We start from the raw sequence: 19,627 nt of genomic DNA, 5'->3' as shown, positions 1-19,627 counted from the left end.
TATGTGGCGAGACCAGACCCACCTCCTCTGTGTGTTTTCTCAGTGCTTTCTCTCTTTCATACTGGGTGACGAGTTGCTCGTTGTCTTCTTTCAGCAGCTCCAGCTCCACTTCGTGCTCCTGGTTGACAGCGAACACGGAGTCCAAGTTCTCCAGTACGGCGACGACCAGCGGCATCAACTCTTTCACTACGTCCTCGTCGTATATTTGGATAAGGCGTTCAAACTCGCGGTATATTGAACTGGCCAGACCTGAGACCCGCTCGGACATCATGGTAGAGTTGCCCGAGTCGTCCTGATACAGGACTACGTCGTCCAGCTCCATTTTCTTGCCTCCACTTGCACGTCTTTCCCAGCTAACGAATAAGCTAGCTAGCCGCAAGCTTCAGCTGGCCAGAGGCTGTCCGCCTTACTACTTTCAGAGCAAATAAACGATGTTCCTAAAACATAGCTTGAATATTGTATACTGTACAGATAATATACTGTACTTAAAAACAGAGTCTGTGTTAAGTAGTCGTATGGACAGCTGACTTTAAAAGCTTGCTAGCCTAGTTGGTAGCAATACTGAAAAGTCTTTACTTGGCTCCTGATTAGTTTTCCTGCCCAACAGATGAGCTCCTGCTGCTGCCTTCAAGTGCTGTCGGAAAGATGGGGATGAACGCATTTAATCGACACAAAGTAGTAAACACTGCAGAAAGAACGGATTGGATTGTAATTTGTCTGTATCAGTAGATACAGAATATCAGATTGTGTAATTTTGCTAAACGCCAAAGCTAAAAGTGCACACAAAAAAACATTAAAAGCACTACACTGTTGTAAAAATGTTATGCGTGACAAGCATATTGTTGAAGCTAAAAGAATACTTTCTTGTGTCCTGTTGCTCATATTATAGGTTATAGTTGCAATGTGACGTATGAGGGCGGAGAATAAAACGTATCAACAAGTTATTTAAAGAAATCCACACAGTTTATATGTAGTTTCTTTTTTTTTACTGATGTAAAGGCGCGATTCTCATAATTTTATGCTCCATTTTTGTCACATGTATTTACCTCGCAAATTAATTTAGTCACTAGCTTACTTACATCTCCCTTTCATTCTAAAGCTGAAGCACAAAAAAAGTAGTTATGTGTGATTGACATTTCATTTCTTACATAAGTTCAAAGAGAAAAGAAGAAATGTGTTGTTTAGTCCACTTAAGTATGTTACACACCATCCGCTCTGCAATTTACTACGTCCGAGCTCAGAAGTCGGAGATAACGAGGATCACTTGAAGATGCCATGTGCTGATGACTGGACGTCGCGTTTACGTCACATGCCAAACAGGACTGATGAAGGATAGAGTAAAAACTGTAGGTAATCCTTCGTGGTTTATTCATTGGATACATTTAAAAAAATATGTACACCCACTCCCATTCACTCATACGGCTTTAGACAATTGGTTAATCCCATTTTGTTTTTAGACTTTTTCCTCAGAATCTAATTTGTTGTGCATTCAGTTCAACAGGTGGCTGTCACTGAGGTTAGGAACTGCATGCATTTATCCTATTGCAAAAATAAAACCAAAGGACTGAATGTGCTTCCCATCAGTTTTTATTTATAATTTTAAATATTATATATTACCGGTAAAAAACAAGTAATATCCATGGCGGGTAAACAGGTTCCCACACAATGTACAATCTTTGTACCTCTTACATCTTTCAGTTATTTTGCCAAACACCATGCACTATTAGAAACAGAACTTACTGTAAACACAGTGCACTCACCACAGATTTTTTTTTCTGTAAAGCAATTCTGTGACTTATTTTTCTGCAATGTATAGGCACTGTTCACCCTGATTTATCAAGACATTAAACACAAGACAGACTAACCAGTTACTATACAATGAAGACCTAATGCTTCTGTCCACATTTTGAGGTAAAAGTTACCCATATATCCTCACATCTTGGATCTTTGTCGTCAGTCGAACCAAATGATAAGGAAGACAGCATCTGACACATTCAGTGACCACGGGGCAGCCTCTGCCAGGCCTACAGCGTTCACACAAAAACATAAAACACTGACATTACAGTAAAACTGCAGCACTATCAAATATTGTACACAATGCACATTCAAAGATCATGGCATAAAGTTCCTCATGGAGTAACTCAGAGAGGTGAAATGAAAAATTTAAAGGTCCCATGACATGGTGCTCTTTGGATGCTTTTATATAGACCCTAGTGGTCCCCTAATACCATATCGGAAGTCTCTTTCCCAAAATTCAGCCTTGGTGCAGAATTACAGGCACTAGAGCCAGTCCCACAATGAACTTTCTGTAGCTTTTGAGGATGTGGGGGGGTGGGGGGGGGGGGCACTTTGCTCATTTGAAATCCATGATGTCTCTCTCTTTCTCATGGGTGGGCCAAATTCTCTGGGAGAAAAAGGGGAGGTAACCTTGCCCCTTATGACCTCATATGGGGGGGGGGGGGGGGCATTCCAGATTGGCCCATCTGACCTTTCATTTTCCCATAGACAGAGCAGGATACCCAGGGCTTGGTTTACACCTATCACCATTTCTAGCTACTGGGGACCATAGGCAGGCTGGGGGAATGTATACCCTCAGTAAGTGAAATTTTCATGCCATGGGACCTTTAAATTTGTTAAATAAAAGTGCAATTTAAAGAAGTACTGTACTGTACTTATGCCCCAACATTTTAACTGGTTTAAAGTTTATCCATTGAGCTCACAAATCTCTATGGTTTCATGTATTCCATTACAATCCAGTTTCCAAATGTCTTCTATAGAAAAGGGGCTTTAGGATCGGGCCTGCAAACAAGATGCAGATGAAGAGCATGACGGATTTGAAACGGTCCTGGATCAGGTGTGGAAAAAAAAAAATCAGACACACAAACCGGTGGGTTTAAAATACTGTAGAGCCTGGGAGCAGAGACGGAGTTAGTCTCTATATCACATTCAGATAGTATTGTGCTGGCTGTTTAAAGATGACGGGCAGAGGGAGAAGGGCTTGTCTCTGGTGAGACTGTTGAGTGCTCGGAGGACAGCGTCAGGCATGTGATCTGCAAGCATCCTGGGACTGATCAAAACACTCCTGAACGCCATTTCATTGGACCAGTCTGCACGGTACCGGACCTGGGAAAAACAGGATCTGAGGGGGAGAAAAAAAAAGAATTTGAGTTTGGTGGTAAATCCAACTCAAAATTCTCCTTTTCACACCCAACGCTGATACACATCCAGTATTCAGGTTGTACAATAAGTTGTTATATAGGTGGAAAAGTTGTATTTGAAGTGGATCTCAAAATACACTTACTGAAAAATTGTTCAGAAGTGCTGAAAGAAGTTTAATGGAAAGCATTGACTTAAGTGTTAAGTGATGCAAGGAGCTGAAGATTAGATAAAATTCCAAGCACTGAAAGGAGAAAAGTGATGAATTGTGCAGTTTAAGTGTATAAACTGAGAAGTTGAAGTGTCAATGTAAAAACACTGATCACTGAAAGCAGTTGGAATAAATTGTATATCAACAGGATGAAGTTGTGGAACTTAGAAGAGCTAAAAAAAACACTGAACCTGATACCAGAAAGGGTTTAAAAAGGAGCTAAGGCATCAGTTAAGAGAAATAAAAAAAAATGTAGTTCAAATGTGTGTTGATTAATTGTGTATTATTTACTGCTTGACAATGCTATTGCACATTCAGACCAAGGATGGTTCATTTGTCTGACGTCCTGTTGTGTTTGTTAACCCACCCAATGTAGCGCAAGTAGACTTTAAGTACTGTTTTCCGTTAGAGCGTCAGATTTCTACATTACCAACCATACTTGAAGGCTGCTTCATTTCCCAGAGAAAGTGCATCGTTGTTGCATAGAACTTGCAGCTGGTACACAAACGTCTGGGCGTCTAAGTGCTTGTGTAGGTTTTCTTGTTTTCAGACTTTCTTGTGGCAGCTATAGAGGCAGTGACATTTTCTTTTTGCTGTACGAGACTCTCACACTGCCGCAAAAGGGATTGACAAAACGGACTCACACGTGATTGGAAACGGCAGCGTGACGTTGGGATGCATTTCTGCAAAAGTTGAATCGTCTGTGTGAATGCAGCCTTATACAATTTGTTAAGCCAGCTGGGAAATGTACATCCTGTCACTTTCAACTGCTTTGATATTTTAAGCAAACTTAACATAGGCAAATATTTGCATGAACATTAAAAGATTTAACAACAACAACATAAATTGAACAATTTTCACAGACGTGACTAAGAAATGGAATAATGTGTCCCTGAACAAAGGCGGGGGGGGGGGGGGGGGTCAAAACCAAAAGTAAAGTATCCTTCAGTATCTGGTGTGGCCACCAGCCGCATTAAATACTGCTGTGCATCTCCTCCTCATGTACAGCACTATCCGGTTGTTCAGATCCTATACAGGTGTTGTTACATGTGGTCCGCCACTGAGAGCCCAATCAGCTGTGCTTCCTGTCTCCCTATAGCTCTGTCTTCGGGGTCTCACAGTAGGAACATTGCACGATCGCGCAGATTAGCAGGGACTCTGGGCGTATTTCTTTTGGTGTTTTTCAGAGTCAATAGCAAGGTCATTTTACTTTCAACTGTGACCTTAATTGCCTACCAGCCTTAAGCTGTTATTGACTTTTCAACCGTTCAACAGGTGCATGTTCATTCATTATTTATGGTTCATTGAACAAGCATGGAAAACATTGTTTAAACCTTTTACAGTGAAGATCTCTAATGTTATTTAGATCTTTACAAAAGTATCTTTAAAATACAGTGTCCTGAAAAAGAGGCATTTCTTTTTTTGCTGAGATCACATATTTATATATATTTACTAGTTCTAATCACTATTAGGGTTGGCCCATAAACATAACATGTATGTCTATTTATCAGCTTGTATGTAGGGTAAATCTGTTATGAAGGGAATTCAGAGATTAAATATATTGGTAGACAGACCTCCGTGACGGCCCATCTTCTGAGATATGCAGAATTCGTCCGGGCAAGAAGAGAGGTAAGTGGGCCGCAGTATGGGCGGGCGAGTCATCGGACGCCAGGCTCTGATAGGATGATGAGTGGCGAATCATCAGTGACTCCTCCCCCAACAGTGGCTGGCTAAGCTCCTCCTCCCTCCTGTTGTCCATCTCGGTGGGGAAGTCATCAGGGTCTCCTCCGAAGAGCTCGTACCAACATCCCCGCAGCAGGATGCGGTACTGACACACACACAAAATTATTAATATTTTTAAATGGCAGTGACTTAAGACAGTGTTTCTCAAATTACCATTTAAAAAAAATCTCATGTACACCCTGCAGTACTCCAAAGTACCCTCAGGGTACCACCTGTACCCCTAAGGGTACTTTGGAGTACTGCAGGGTGTACATGTGATTTTTTTTTTTTTTTTTTTTTTTTTTAATGGTAATTTAAAGAATTTCAGTCATGCATAATTCCTAAAATACTTATACACTGTCATGAATGAATATAGTGATTCTGAACATTCAAAATGTAGCATTTGAGTGTTTTTAAGTTACAATATTGTTCAATCCAAAATGTATTGTGCCTCTTTATATAGCTAGGTGTTGTTTTTGCTACAAAAAAAAAATGTTTGTGCTGGTCAGGGGGTACTTGGATGAATACATATTTCAAAGGAGGTCCATTATTGAAAAAGTTTGAGAACCACTGACTTCAGAGAGTTTCAGATCAGTGCTTTGAATGGTTCTTACCTTGGGCTTATTGCAGTTTGAAACTATTTTAAGAATCCTTCTCTTCAGATCTTCCATATTGGGAATGCTCAATCTGTAAAAAAAAAGAAATTGATTATACGGGAATAATGCACTAACTTTAAACAAAAAACATTGGAGGAAAAAGGAGCGTGTGAGTTGCTCTCATTTTCTTTTTCTCTGTGCCTTTAATAACAGGGCAGAGCCAAATATAGAGTCTGCATCACGCAGTAGTCTTTAAGAGTCTGGGCACCACCACAGTACATTCATATTGGCCTTTCATTGCTGCTTACACACAAACATATATTTACCGTCAGTGTTCCACAGTAAAAAATGTCTCCATAAACCAAATTGTTCTAACCAGTAATAACATCAAATATGTACATATTATGAATAGGGCTGTCAAATCATTCATTATTTTCTAAGTTACAGAATTGTAATAGTTTAAAGGTGATTAAGTGCATGTTTTATCCCATGATATAAAACTCTGTAATTTTGCATTTCATAACTGTTTTTAAGTCTGCTTTATCAATGTTAACCAATTCTCACCAGTGTACATTGATTGGGAATCAACTGAAGGCAAAGAAGGTTACTTTATGAACTTTTAGATTTAGTTGATCATGTCAAATCAAAAGATGTGCAAGGAGACTGAGGTAATACAATCGGTGTCTTCAGAAACATAGCTTTTCCTAAGCTTGCTTTTTAAAAATACAAAAATTAGGGATGTACCGATTACCGGTTTAACGGTAAATCACGATAAAAATGTTGAGGGTAACAATCACCGTTTTTATTTAAAATACTATTAGTGATATTTACGGCACATATTGCTTTTGACTTGTCGACAGAGCATTCTGGGAGTTTTTTTTTTTTTTTTTAAAGTAAAGTGCGCCATGTTGTTCATCTTCACGGCCGCAGCAGGAGGTAGGAAGTGTCTGTGGCAGCTTGACAACAAGTAAAGGTACCTCAAAGAGTCAAAATACTATCAGCCAAACATTCTAGAGCAAAGCAATTTTCCCCAGCAAAGAATTGGTAACAGCACCGGTGACGGTGTAAAATAAAGAGTCTTTGGTGCAATTAACGAGATGAACACAATTACAATGTGTTATGTTTCAGATGTCATCTAAAGGCTAAGAAATGTATTATGTAAAACACAAAAAAACCTCATTCTAACCTGGGAACCAAGTCCTTCCCCAGCACAACCGAGACCACAAAGTCCTTGGAGTAATCAGCTAAGGCTTTACTGCATATAGATAAAATAAAGAAAAGAAAACATAGTTAGATCAGTCCAATAACGAACAGCATGCATTGTTCTTTATGTGTACATACATTGCATTGCATATTTTAAGTCAGACCTCTAAAACCATACTTGTAAGGGCTTCTAATAAGGGCTCAAAGATAGACAAAGTTTTTGAAAACAGCTTCAATGATAATTTAACATTTGAAACGTTTTTAAGCATGCAATCATTATTTATCTTAATAATACATGTCTAGTATGAACAAAGAAAGTCTTAGACACAACTATCCATTTCCAACAAATATGCATAATGACTAGGTGGCTTAAAAGCAACTTTTACTTCAAAACCAGGACGCCAGCCCAGTTCTGTCCACTCTCAGCTGGTTGCACTTGCCAAAGTGTTACAGTATAGTCTTTCTTACCTCAGGAGCCCCCCTGGCGGAGAGAAGGAGTAGCACTGCAGGGTGGGGAAGGAATTGCGCAAGAGGATAGCTAGCAGTGATGCTGTGCCAGCCCCCAGACTGTGACCTGTGATGACCAGTTTATACTCCTACAAACACAGAAACACATCAGAGGATTGGTTATTTCTTGACAATAAATAATTAACAAACACAGTATGTATAATGGAATTTCTTCATGGAAGTGCACTGAGTAGAAAGCAATGTGTTTTTTTATCAGAAGAGTAGTCTGTATCCTAAGCCACGTCCCGGATTGCTAAATTCTGCCAGATGCATGCGTTTTCACCGATGCCGCTTCCTTCTACTTTCTTTGTGTTGGAATCCTAAACTCCGGTGGATTTCTGAGGACTACAATTAACTGCTCCTCAGATCTCTGCAGGGTAAATCCAGACAGCTATCTAGACTATCTGTCCAATCAGAGTTTTATGTTGCACAACTTTTGAACGTACACATGTTCCACCAAAACAAGTTCCGGGTCTGTGCGAAGCTTAGCGCCACCCATGACGATTGTGATTGGTTTAAAGAAATGCCAATAAACCAGACCACGTTTTTCTCCCATCCTGGAATGCTGTGTGGACTAGCCAGACCCTCCTCCACAACGTGTGGAGGAAGGTTTGGGAAAGCGAGACTATCGGAACAGTAATGCAAACCAGCATCATATTTTTCAACTGTACCATCCTTGTAACCCTGTCCCATATAAACAATTTCTGCAGGTATCTATCTGAAAGGAAATACAAACAATACAATGACTTCTTTGGTTGAAATGTAGTTTGCAACCTCCGTTCTATTGCTTACCGGTGCAATGGAGAACGCCTGGTTCAGGATGCCATCGTCGACCAGCTTCTTGTAGATGTAACCTGCCGCCTGGCACATGCCCTGCAAGAGTCAGGGACAAAGCAGCGCCATTGATCTCTACTGAAACACACGTTACACATTTAACGCTTCTACTTAAAGCAGACGGAGAGTTCTGGTTTAAATGTACATTCACCTTGTGAGCGTAGCAGGCTCCAGACACTCCTTCTATAGGCAGGTTCTCACACTCAGCAGACAGGTCTGTTAGGACATCCTGCAGGGGAGACACAGTGAAATTAACAAGAAACTGGGAAACAGATTGGCCTTGTATCAGACCCCTTATCCAAGGCAAAAGTTAAAGGCTACATGTAGAAAAATCTTTAGCTGTTGAATGAAATGTTTTGATTGGAATCAATGTAAGGACAACAGCAGAACGATTCTAGTATGTGTCAACCAGATCACCTCAATGAATCTTTCACTTTCACTGTTTATATGTAGACATGGGTGGATACTCTTATACACCTGCCTCCTTTACCACACTCAAGTCTTCTTTTTCTAAACGAGCGCTATTTTAATTTCTTTAAAGGAATGGTCACATCACATGTCATCAGATATAGACCAAATGGCACTTTTATTTATCAGTCACCTTCAACACAATCAGTTACTGAGTCATCTGTACAAATAGAGAAGTGCTTTTGAACATAAAGAGGAACAGAAAGAGTAATGGTAATACCGAGGAATTAATAATAATCACGCTCCTTTTTCAAATACACACAATGGCCTGACTGAGTTCATGGTTTCGGGCGTCATATGTGACTTACACTACTAGAGAAGGAAGTATAAAGTAGATTTTATCTTTCATGGTCACGCATGCAAAGCAATACATTTTGCAAATGTTCACAAACAAACAAATTAAAATACCCCTACAATATATCTGAAACTCAGCCGCCCATCTGCTCACTCACTCCAGCACCAGAGACTACACCATTTATTTGCTTTTATTTAATAGTTATTTCTAGTTGTTACTATTTCTGTTGTACTTATTATTGTTTTTCTTTGTCTTACTTTGTTAAGTGCCTTTAAGTACTCTTTAAAGCGCTATATAAAATAGGGCCCAATTTTAAAGATTTCTCGAAACTATTAGTATTCATAATGGCCGATAAAATAATGTACATATATATATATATATATATATATATATATATATATATATATATATATTATATATATATATAATACCAGATTTTTAAATAAGCAATAAAAATAATATTTGATAATCGGTATCGGCCTTAAAAATCCTTTATCGCTCAAGGCTCTAAAATAAAATAAATGTATTATTATTACCGTATTTTCTATGATCTACTATTCACAAAACAGAGTTTTGTTGGGAGTCCCAACTCACCCTCAGTGACAGTGTCCCTCTGACAGCCACGAGAACAGCCTCTCTCTTATGATCCAGAGCCACGTAGAAGGGGATCTCATAGATCTGGAACCAAGAGAATACGCATGACACTTTTGAATTACTGAGACTGTTGGACGGGAGCAGGCAGCTGAAACTGAAGGACATTGTGGAACATAGGGGTCTTCCTCACAGGAACAACTAGTGAAATTCCTACCTGGTTGTGGAGCTGACGTAGATGAAGTCTCTGTACTGCAAACCAGTGCTGTGCAGGATGGATGAAAAATGACAGCCCAGGTGGTCCCCTCCGACGATTTCATACTCGGCTGCACGACCTTTACAGCTGATACAAAAACACATTTTGAGTTGAATCCAAATGGGATCAAGTTGTTAAGTTTGTACTTTGTAATCTTGTGGGCCAGACTAACGGCTGTTCCAAGAGTATTTGGATGTTTCTGAAACACCTTTCTCTAGAAGCAGGAACCAATGCAACCTTTTTTTCATCAATTGTTGATGCTTCTTGGGACAGCATATTTCTCCATATAGTCAGCAGCAGTTAACCTAACCTCTTGTGACTTATCAGACAGGTTCATACTACCTCACATAAGTAAAGCTCTTACCAGTCTCCACTAAGTTTGCAGGGCCCAGTTAGGAGGTTGGAGTAAACGTACAGCGGCCAGCCATAGGCTGCAGCAGCAAATCGCATACAGTGCGCTGCTTTCTCCAACTCAGTCTCCAAATCTTCTCCCTTTAAAGCATTAAAAGATATACAAGGGGGGGGGGGGGGGGGGGGGGGTGTCAATAAAAACGGCCCATTTGTGTGACATCCTGTTGTGTTCTTAAATGCACAAGCAGACTTTATATTTCACGGTTACTATTTTCCGTCAGATTATTTATAGATTTCAACGTTTCCGACCGCACTTGGAAGGCAGCTTTATTTCACACAAGAGAAAGAAAAAAGATAAGCAAATTCTCATTTGCAATGACGACCTGTCACAGTCACACAGTTACACATTCATACCTGGAAGCTGCCCAGTACAGCCACAGTCTGATCTGCTGCCACTCAGCAGCTCTTCTGGAGCGGTTGAGGTTAAGGGCCTTGCTCAAGGGCACCTCCATAGTGGTAATGAGGGAGGGACAAGCGCTGCTCTTTCAGTTTCCCCACCCAGATTTTATCCTATTGGTCTGGGGATTGAGCAACGACCTCTGCGTATTTCTGAGTGTCCTCCCTGCAGCAACCCCAGCTGCAGTCTAAACCCACTACCCCCATTCAAAATGAATGGAAAGACCTGCGTTTTTGCCGGACCATCGGACGGCCGACGCCGGCAGTCTGATTGCGGCCTTGCTAATACTTTTACCTACATGACCGACATACTCCGGTACTTACAATGGGAGAGGAAGGGCTGTGATCGACCACGACATCTGGGTCTCTACTTTGCTCCATTTTATCCTGCTCCTGGTGCAGCAGAGCCAAACCAGCTGCTATGTCACTGGGGACTAGGTCTGTGTCCTGCAACACACACAAACACCACACCGGAAAGCATCATAACACTAGACAGTTCTTGTATATTTCCCACTAACAAAATTTGCCTTTAGTCTTTCTTGATGTTTACTATTATGTCATCTGACTTAACGCAGTTTGCACAAACTCTCTAACTGCCAGATTTAAAGGACAGCACAAACAAGAAAGAGAAAGTGTCCCTTACAGAAAAGAATCCACCGACGAGCTGTGCAATGCTGGAGAATGCTGCTCGGTGGCTTTCGTCCTGCGGCAGACAACAGCACAGAAGCCGCAGCCTGTTTTCCCACACCTTGACAGCCAGTGAGCGAGCTGTGGAGAAGAACTGGGTGCCCTCGTTGCTCTGGAGGTCTCTTACTCCAATTGGCTCCATGGCAGCAGGCTGAGGACGGGGGTTCCCCATTGGGTCAAACACAAATACCACGCCCAACCCAGTGAACAGCAGGATGATCCAGCTGTTGTGACACAGAAGAAAAGATTCTGAATCCAAACCGCTTCAACATTTAACAATTAGAAAATGTTGAAACTATGAACTCATAACCTTAAACAACCTGTACCTGGCAACCACCGCTGCGATGACAGCACCCACGGTGGCGGGATCGCAGCCTTTGCTGTCATCAGACACCCAGACAGCTCCCAGACAGGCCCACACCAGCTCAGGGATATACAGGACAGCTCGCAGGTACACCAGCGCAGGGATAGAACGCCGTGGGCCGGGGTTTGTAATAGTTCCTGTGAATAAATCATAGATATCAGTGTAATCATCAACAAATAATGTACCTGTGCTTTACACCTGTTACAAGTGGATGTTTAATGAGCTGCAATCCAGAGGATGATTATGCAGTTGCAAAAGGTGACAAAGTAAACTAAAGGTTAGAATTTGTACCCTCAATGTTTCATCAGAGTAGTTATACGCAAGAGACAGATGTCACCTTCCTCGTTTTGAAGAGCTGTGATTCCTGAAAATTAAGCCTTTTGCAAGTTTACAGATGTTTTCATTGAAAACATCTTAAAAACATGTACACAAGTGGCATCATTGTATGCATATAATGATGCCACTTGTGAACATGTTTTCTATGCACTAAAAAGGAGTTACATTTAGTGAACTTTGTTTTAAATTGTTCACCACCACTTTCTTAAACAGTGGTTTGTGTGGTACAGCAACGGTCTTACCGGATGACCTGTATTTTAACACTATTGCTGATTGCTTGCTGATCATCGTGACCTGTTATTTCCCCTCCTGCAGTTGTGCATGCCTAGTTATCTTTAAACCACAACTGATTTACCTTGGGCACTGACGTAAACAATAGCACAAAGCGACAGGATGATGAGCGCCAGCACAACCAGCAGTCCAACCAGATAGCTGTGAAGAACTCCTCTCCCATTACAATCAAAATGCCCCTTGTGATGAATGAAGAGGACCATGGTGCCGATCCACCTAAGGAGAAAACAGCAGCAGAGTCATGAAATGTTGTCATTAGGCTTAAAAAGTTGGACGTAAGTTGGCCAAAATCCTGTGTATCACAGACATTCAGGAAGGTAAACAACATACCAAAGCACACGGACGAACAGTTCAAAGGAGCCGGGGAAAACAAGGTCGTCACTGGCGATCCCCCACCGCCGACCGAACACCATGAGGCCAGGCATTTTGCAAGTAAACAAGACCGAATATCTCACTGAAGGTAATTCACTTGATAGGATTCTCCTGAGCAATGCTTCACTTCAAGTCATGCCTGACTTCGCCAAACCAGTAGCTACACTGGCTGGCAACTCAACCTTCCCTTTCCGACGTTGCTTAATATAGCCAAAATGATTTTGTTACGTTACTCATCTAACGTTGGCGTGTAGCTAGCTAACGTTTAACCTTACACACGCTAACGTTAGATGAGTATTGGGTGAGTGTGTATCCGCTAACGTCACCTTATTTAAGGTCAGTTAAGACCGAGCTAAAATGTAGCTGACATATACAGTGTTGCGTTTTTCGACGTGTCAACACAAAGCTTGAACATATTAGATGTATCTAATGCGGTTAACGACAGCTAGTAGACTCGTATTATTGCGTGACTAGCATATTAGCTATCTTGCTAAAGGTAACGTTAGCTAAAAAATACTCTAAAGCCATACCTAAAAATGCTAGCTAGCTAGCTAACGTAATCCCGTATCACAAACACTACCATTGTTTGGCTAACGTTAGTTACGTTAATATATCAACACATTATATATCAACACTTTATAACTAACGTTACTAATTGAAACAAAAAAAGAAAAAAAAGTTTAGGTAATAATAAACATAGCTAGCTAAACGGAGAAGGGTTTGTTTGAAAACGAAAACAAGTACGTGTCCGTCCGCTAGTGGTACCCTAATGCAACAGAGAGCCCACCGTACAATAGTTCCGGTGTTTTCTTTCTCTTCATATTTAAAGCAAATAGGTTTAAAGCATTTGAGCCCCCTCTTGGCAGATGTTGAAGAATTCCTTTACGACTTGCACGTGTGCTTATCTAATGCTAAATTGAAAAAGGGACAGTCCATCCTCCTAACCTGTACTTTTTTTTCTTACCTTTTTTTGCCATAATACATATTGTGCCGAGCTGCGTTAAAAGACTCACTCAGGAGACAGTTATTGATTTCTAAACTATTTAATTTTGACACACACTCTGTGGGACATTAATGTTTTGGATGTTTTAAATGAATAATCCATTTTTAATTTCAATTATATTCATATCCATCCTCTTGCTGGCTCATATGGTTCCATGGTGTAATGGTTAGCACTCTGGACTCTGAATCCAGCGATCCGAGTTCAAATCTCGGTGGAACCTAACTTTATGTGTTTTGGCAGCATACAAGCCTGATGGTATTCCTATATCCACATAATATTTAAAGATCCCATACATATATGAATACATTTTTTTACATCTCCTTGACGTGGGGACGTCGCAGCGCTTTGGAGATAGGTCTGGTGATGGGAAACTAGTTCATGGGCCACAACCATACAATGACGTTAGCAGGGCTGCCAACTTTTCCCAAAACCTTGGAGTGAGATTTGGGGGGGCAACCCATATTTTGCCACGTACAAAGCAATTTTTTGGGGTCTTTATCCTTCAGGGTTTAAATTGTGATTTGTGATATGTGGGGGGGTGGGGTTCTCCCTAGGGGGGTCTGGGGTATGCCCCCCCAGGAAAAAAAATTGAAAAATAAACCATTAAAGGGCACTTTCTGGAGAGTTTTTTTGCAAAAAAATGGAGAAATCAAGTCTTACATGATATGTGCAAAACTGTAGGGTTAAGAACCTTTGCATTGTTGTAGTATCAACAGGTTTTAGGGCATTCAGCATTTACATTATATACATTATTAACTTCTTATGATATAAGAACTGACCCAGACAACGTGCCAAACATAATGAACCACATGAAGAGACAGTAGCAAATCTCATCAACAGCTGAGAAGATTTGGGTCTGTGGGGAACAGGTCCAGGGGTCCCTGGTTTTGGGACAAGGGACCCAAAGTTAAATTAATGTTGAGGGATCAACTAAGACCACTGAAATTCTAAAGAATAAGAACCACTGATCTACATAAGTTCTAATCCTTTAACCTTTGTGCCAAGGTTCAGTAATGTTTGGCCCTCATCCTCTGGGCCCCACTTACTGGATTTACTTTTTGGGGAAAAAAGACTATTTGTTCATTTCATAAAACATCAAATTAATTATTTACAGTTACATTTAGAGATGCACCGAGGTTAGAGAAGCACATAGTGGCCCAATGTTGCAGTATAGTATATATAGTATAGTGTATATATGTAGTATATATAGTATAGTATATATATAGTATATATATAGTATAGCTCAGATGTGTTTCACCAGATTTCTGCCCATGTTTACAACTTTGTGCACATTCAAAATATAACTCCTCCCATCTCTGTTGGCCGAGATTTGGAGAGTTGTAACATAGTCTGCTGTGCATGTCATTGCTCCGCTGATATGGTGGATCTCATTCAGACCGTCTGACAGACACAGACGCCCATTCGGGTCTCTGGTCTCTGACAAAGTTTAGAGGAGGCTGTACGCTGCGCATTATCGGAGGACTACACGGATGCAACGCGTCACTGCCCCCAGCAGAGCGGGTCCACTAACATGAACTGAAGTTGCTACGCTACCAGCCGCGCTGCTCACCTCTATTGTTACACAGAGAGTGGACACGAAGCGACGGACGGGTCTGTGATACTCAGAGCTCATACCTAAAGCCGGGGAAATGGGATGGATCGTAAAAAAATATTCTCAGTTTGCGACAATTCGAAACTTTCACAGACAGGGAGCGCTCTTGAACCCCCTCACAGTCTCTGAAAGCACAACTAGTGGCTAAACAGATAAATCTATAGATAAACTCATCTATCAGAAATTTGACCGACCGGGCTGACACTTCAGCGTGAGAAATCGGGGGTGTGGCGTGTGAGCGTGTGAAACCAGTCAAATGCGTGTGTCTCACGGCCAATGCGTGAGAGTTGGCAGCCCTGCGTTAGTCCAACATGGCGGCGCACATAGCATGTCGTTGCTATTTACCACTCTGTCGTACTGCAGGAGTAAAGTTGATTCCACAGCAAGTAAAACTAAGGAATGTTGTAATGTGTGACATTAACAACACGGTACAGCTGAGTGCTGGTTACGGGAGCCGAGGGGCAGACACCACACAGGTCAGTTAAATAACCCTGAACGCAGCCTTAGAGTAAGAATGTCACGCCAAAATCCATTAAAACCTGGATTAAACGAGCCTATCATGCTAGCCCCAGTGGGAATCGAACCCGAGGCGTTCTTACAAATAAACAGGTTTTGCTTAAACATAAAATACTTTGTGTATCGATCTATGGAGGCTTCTTAGCCTAGCCTAGACTTTCTAGAAGCTGTACTAAGCCTAGACTTTCTGTACTAGCCTAGACTTTCTAGAAGCTGTACTAAGCCTAGACTTTCTGTCCTAGCCTGTACTAGCCTAGACTTTCTAGAAGCTGTACTAAGCCTAGACTTTCTGTACTAGCCTAGACTTTCTAGAAGCTGTACTAAGCCTAGACTTTCTGTCCTAGCCTGTACTAGCCTAGACTTTCTAGAAGCTGTACTAAGCCTAGACTTTCTGTACTAGCCTGTACTAGCCTAGACTTTATAGAAGCTGTACTAAGCCTAGACTTTCTGTCCTAGCCTGTACTAGCTTAGACTTTATAGAAGCTGTACTAAGCTTTTCCCTTCACAAAACTGCAGAAGTCAATGTTTTGGCACTTGGGTCAAACTTGTGAATGGACTTTGTTGTGACATTCTCTCCATGAAAAAGAACTGAGTGCACAGTAAAGCAAATATATGTATTTTTTTTTTTATTTTCAGGACACCCAAGTACACATTCCAGTGGGTAAATATAGAAATATAGTTTCACTAAGCATAACAAGAAAGTATTTCATTTTCTTTTTGTATTTCTATTTTACAACAATATATTTGTTCTCCTTGCGGTTCTTAGACCGCCTGACGGTGTCTTACAGCAGAAGCAGTGGTCCCGGTGGTCAGCATGTCAATAAAGGTCGTCAAAGTTGAACTTAATTTGATTTAGCATACATGCCCAAGTGACTTGAATCTTGAATTTCTGTTCTATCATGCACAGTATATGTGTGTGTTCAATGACATCTCAATCCACAGTCAGCACAAAAGCAGAGGTCCGGTTCCATGTGCAAACAGCAGAGTGGATCCCAGAAGTTGTTCGACAGAATATCTTTGAAAAGGTTTGTTTTCGAATGCTGTGGAATCCGGATAGAAGCCTGAATTGTTGATCGCAACACTTTTGTACACGCTTTATTGGAACGGCCTCTGATTTTTATCCCTGTCGTACACATACTCTGCTTCGTGGCACAGAACAAAAAGCGCATCAACAAGGCCGGGGAGCTGCTGGTGACGTCGGAGCTGAGCAGGAGTCAACAGAGAAACCTTTCTGATTGCATCCAGAAGATTTCTGCCATCATAGCCGAGGCCAGCGAGAAGCCACACGAACCGACAGCAGAAGACATAGCTCTTAGGGCAGCCAGGTATTTCCCCAGTAGTAGACAACATTGTTTTATAGCCACCTTGATTATGAATGAGTCCTATATGTGTCTTGATGTGAAATGTGTTGTGCAGGTTAGAGAAGGGGAACAAGGAGCGACTCAAACAGAAGAAGATCCATTCAGCTACCAAGAAGAACAGACAAGTAGATTTTGACTAATAGATTGACCTGTGACCTTTCTACCTCCCATGATTGTATTGTCAATAATTACATGTAATTATTTTAACTTTAATTTTTTGTACAATAAAGTTAATTGTAACTATATACCAGAAATATGCAGACCAGTGTAAGTATTATAATAAACATCTGCTACTGTTGACTGGTGGGGTTAAACTGCATTTTGTGAGGTATCATTACTTTGCCCTGCATGGGATTTTTAGCAGTGTTGCCACTGGATACATATTTATCATCCTCCATTGCATGTTTTTCTTTTAATAGCTGCTAACCAAACATTTTAACCTTGCATATTCAGATATTAAGGGTGAAAAAGATAGGTGGGATAGCTCACACTTTAGTGCATAGAGGGGTATTTTAGAAAACAGGTTTAACAAACTCTTGAGTTCAAACCTGAACTTTATTAATATTAATATTAATGAATGCTTGTGCGAAATATGAACATATATTTAAGAAAAAGAAAAGCAGCAAAAGAAAGTGAGCGGGCGTGGCAGAAAATTGCTGGCCGAGTCAATATGTCAGTATTAATTTAAACAGGAATTGAAGTTCTACCTTGAGTATTGCACTTTAATATTTGTGTGTATGTGTATGTCTTTATATTTTTTTTTTTTATTTTTTGTTCTCCACAATATGACAGCATCTCATGGGTCACAAATTCCTTTACAACAAAATAATAGCTGTCAAAGATGGCACCATTTTTGCAAATATACTTAGGTTACCTATTACAATTAAGTAGCTTTTGTCCTAAAGTATGATTTACAGTGGCAATATTCCTATTTAGGTCACAAAATACACCAGTATTCCAGTACAGCAGAACTTTCTGAATTAAGTAAGGAAAGGATAAAAGAATGCTAATTTAAAGCAGATATGACAATTATTGTTCTAACTCAGATAAAACCTAGCACAGAATGATTTCGAACCGTCGATTTCTGGGTTACAGACACAGCAGGCTTCGGCCAGAGTTGTTGTAAATATGATGAAGTGTCAATAAATAGCCGGAAATAAATGAAAAAAATGATAGCAGAGGATGGTTTCGATCCATCGACCTCTGGGTTATGGGCCCAGCACGCTTCCGCTGCGCCACTCTGCTTCCACTTTGTAGAAAACGTCACAGCTTCATTTTCTCAACACTACACTTTTCTACGGGGCTACTAGGCTTATTAATGGCTGTATTTTTAAGAACGCATTTGTAAGACCAAAGCCTTTTACTTACGTTACAGCGCCACCTAGCGAATAGGATGGGCACAAACGTTGTAAAGCTTTATTCCACCCATATACTAATTTCTGGAAAAAAAAACTACAGTTTAATTTTAAAAGTTTACTATTAGCAAGCAATCATGAGCTAAAGTTAACAAATTATTGTTTGTAGCGCTTTCCGACTATTAAAGTTAACTTACACACACTGTGGTAGCTAACGTAAACTTTGCTGTACAATTCAAGAATTTCCAAATTAGCGTTTAACAAAAACCAATAACGTTAATTCCAAATCCGTAGTCCCACTCCGCTTGTCGTGCTTGTGGTCCATCATACATACTGGGTAGAATATATTGTAAAGATCCGTCCACGCGCCTTCCTTGGTCACGAAGCTGTCGCGTCCTAGAGATTACTTCCCATGATGGCGGTCCTAAAACCGCAGCCTACTGTAACGTTACTGCTACACTACTATTTTTATTTCTTATAGACATCTTAAATGTTCAATGGAGTTCACCAGTAAACACACTTCAAGAGATGGGCCCTTGTTTTTTTCTCTCTAAAGATCAAGTAACGGGAAAAAAGAAACAAAATGAGTTTTGAGAAAAAGTTTAACGCTAGGGGGGGATAAAGATCTATAAATGTTGAAAGTTGAGTGTTAACGCTGGACTGCTAGAATTTACATTTATATAGAATTTGGACATTGTTAATCATATACAGTCTTTTTTGTAATTTATTTTCCGAAACAACTTATTAAATAACATTAAATCATCCTCAATAATTAGAAATGGAAAATCTTCACAACGACAAAATACATGGATCGGTTTCTTAAAAAGACGACCACGAAGGGACTCGAACCCTCAATCTTCTGATCCGAAGTCAGACGCCTTATCCATTAGGCCACGCGGTCCGATTGACGAATGTTGACCCATATACTCTATAAATACTAAATTAGTAATGTGCAGAAATGCCACATCACGCTTGATCGAAGAAAGAATCAACACGGTTTTCCATCTTCTTTTTGTTACTAAGTTATGAGACACCACAGTGCTTTCATAGGATGAAGCTAACATAGTTGGTGGTATGAGCAAAG

At 40.6% G+C, this 19,627-nt stretch overlaps 3 protein-coding genes and 3 non-coding genes across 12 annotated transcripts in view; 2 read left to right on the top strand and 4 right to left on the bottom strand.

Moving 5' to 3' along the window:
* spag9b (sperm associated antigen 9b) overlaps nucleotides 1-813 on the bottom strand; it is a 41,687-nt gene extending 40,874 nt beyond the window's left edge. For 4 of the 7 annotated variants that reach the window (XM_032503290.1, XM_032503297.1, XM_032503294.1 and 1 more), the window contains exon 1: nucleotides 23-812. In XM_032503290.1, coding sequence (XP_032359181.1) covers nucleotides 23-322 — 300 coding nt within the window. In that variant the 5' untranslated portion in view covers nucleotides 323-812. Of the gene's footprint in view, nucleotides 1-22 lie in introns of all 7 variants that reach the window. The other 3 variants (XM_032503292.1, XM_032503293.1, XM_032503295.1) reach the window with 3 other exon arrangements.
* A 1,810-nt stretch (nucleotides 814-2,623) lies between these two features.
* Nucleotides 2,624-13,492, bottom strand: daglb (diacylglycerol lipase, beta). Its single transcript, XM_032503298.1, is given in 16 exon segments — nucleotides 2,624-3,139; nucleotides 4,942-5,195; nucleotides 5,704-5,776; nucleotides 6,872-6,940; nucleotides 7,357-7,484; nucleotides 8,188-8,268; nucleotides 8,381-8,458; nucleotides 9,587-9,670; nucleotides 9,801-9,811; nucleotides 9,814-9,926; nucleotides 10,204-10,331; nucleotides 10,971-11,093; nucleotides 11,290-11,557; nucleotides 11,660-11,834; nucleotides 12,389-12,540; nucleotides 12,655-13,492. Coding segments are annotated over 16 exon segments (2,025 nt in total). The 5' UTR covers nucleotides 12,750-13,492; the 3' UTR covers nucleotides 2,624-2,946.
* Nucleotides 13,493-13,847: 355 nt separating this feature from the next.
* On the top strand, nucleotides 13,848-13,919 carry trnaq-cug (transfer RNA glutamine (anticodon CUG)). The gene has a single exon. It is a non-coding gene; the product is annotated as a tRNA-Gln (tRNA).
* A 1,566-nt stretch (nucleotides 13,920-15,485) lies between these two features.
* Nucleotides 15,486-17,388, top strand: mrpl58 (mitochondrial ribosomal protein L58). Its single transcript, XM_032503300.1, has 6 exons — nucleotides 15,486-15,787; nucleotides 16,464-16,488; nucleotides 16,594-16,653; nucleotides 16,770-16,852; nucleotides 16,983-17,152; nucleotides 17,244-17,388. The coding sequence occupies exons 1-6, from the start codon at nucleotides 15,623-15,625 to the stop codon at nucleotides 17,326-17,328; spliced, it is 588 nt and encodes a 195-aa protein (XP_032359191.1). The 5' UTR covers nucleotides 15,486-15,622; the 3' UTR covers nucleotides 17,329-17,388.
* Nucleotides 17,389-18,361: 973 nt separating this feature from the next.
* Nucleotides 18,362-18,433, bottom strand: trnam-cau (transfer RNA methionine (anticodon CAU)). Its single transcript has one exon. It is a non-coding gene; the product is annotated as a tRNA-Met (tRNA).
* Nucleotides 18,434-19,371: 938 nt separating this feature from the next.
* trnar-ucg (transfer RNA arginine (anticodon UCG)) lies at nucleotides 19,372-19,444 on the bottom strand. The gene has a single exon. It is a non-coding gene; the product is annotated as a tRNA-Arg (tRNA).
* Between the last annotated feature and the right edge of the window lie 183 nt (nucleotides 19,445-19,627).

The sequence above is a fragment of the Etheostoma spectabile genome, chromosome 21 (genome assembly GCF_008692095.1).
Source record: "Etheostoma spectabile isolate EspeVRDwgs_2016 chromosome 21, UIUC_Espe_1.0, whole genome shotgun sequence".
In the NCBI taxonomy this organism is placed as follows: domain Eukaryota; kingdom Metazoa; phylum Chordata; class Actinopteri; order Perciformes; family Percidae; genus Etheostoma; species Etheostoma spectabile.
Note: the sequence above shows the minus strand (reverse complement) of the source record. Positions and strands in the feature narration are given on the sequence as shown.

What these genes read in the sequence shown, in the direction of transcription:
- mrpl58 (XM_032503300.1), top strand. Translation starts at nt 15,623, where the DNA reads ATGGCGGCGCACATAGCATGTCGTTGCTATTTACCACTCTGTCGTACT. An exon ending in GAGGGGCAGACACCACACAG is followed by an intron (nt 15,788 to 16,463) that starts GTCAGTTAAATA and finishes TTTTATTTTCAG; the next exon opens with GACACCCAAGTACACATTCC. An exon ending in CCAAGTACACATTCCAGTGG is followed by an intron (nt 16,489 to 16,593) that starts GTAAATATAGAA and finishes TGCGGTTCTTAG; the next exon opens with ACCGCCTGACGGTGTCTTAC.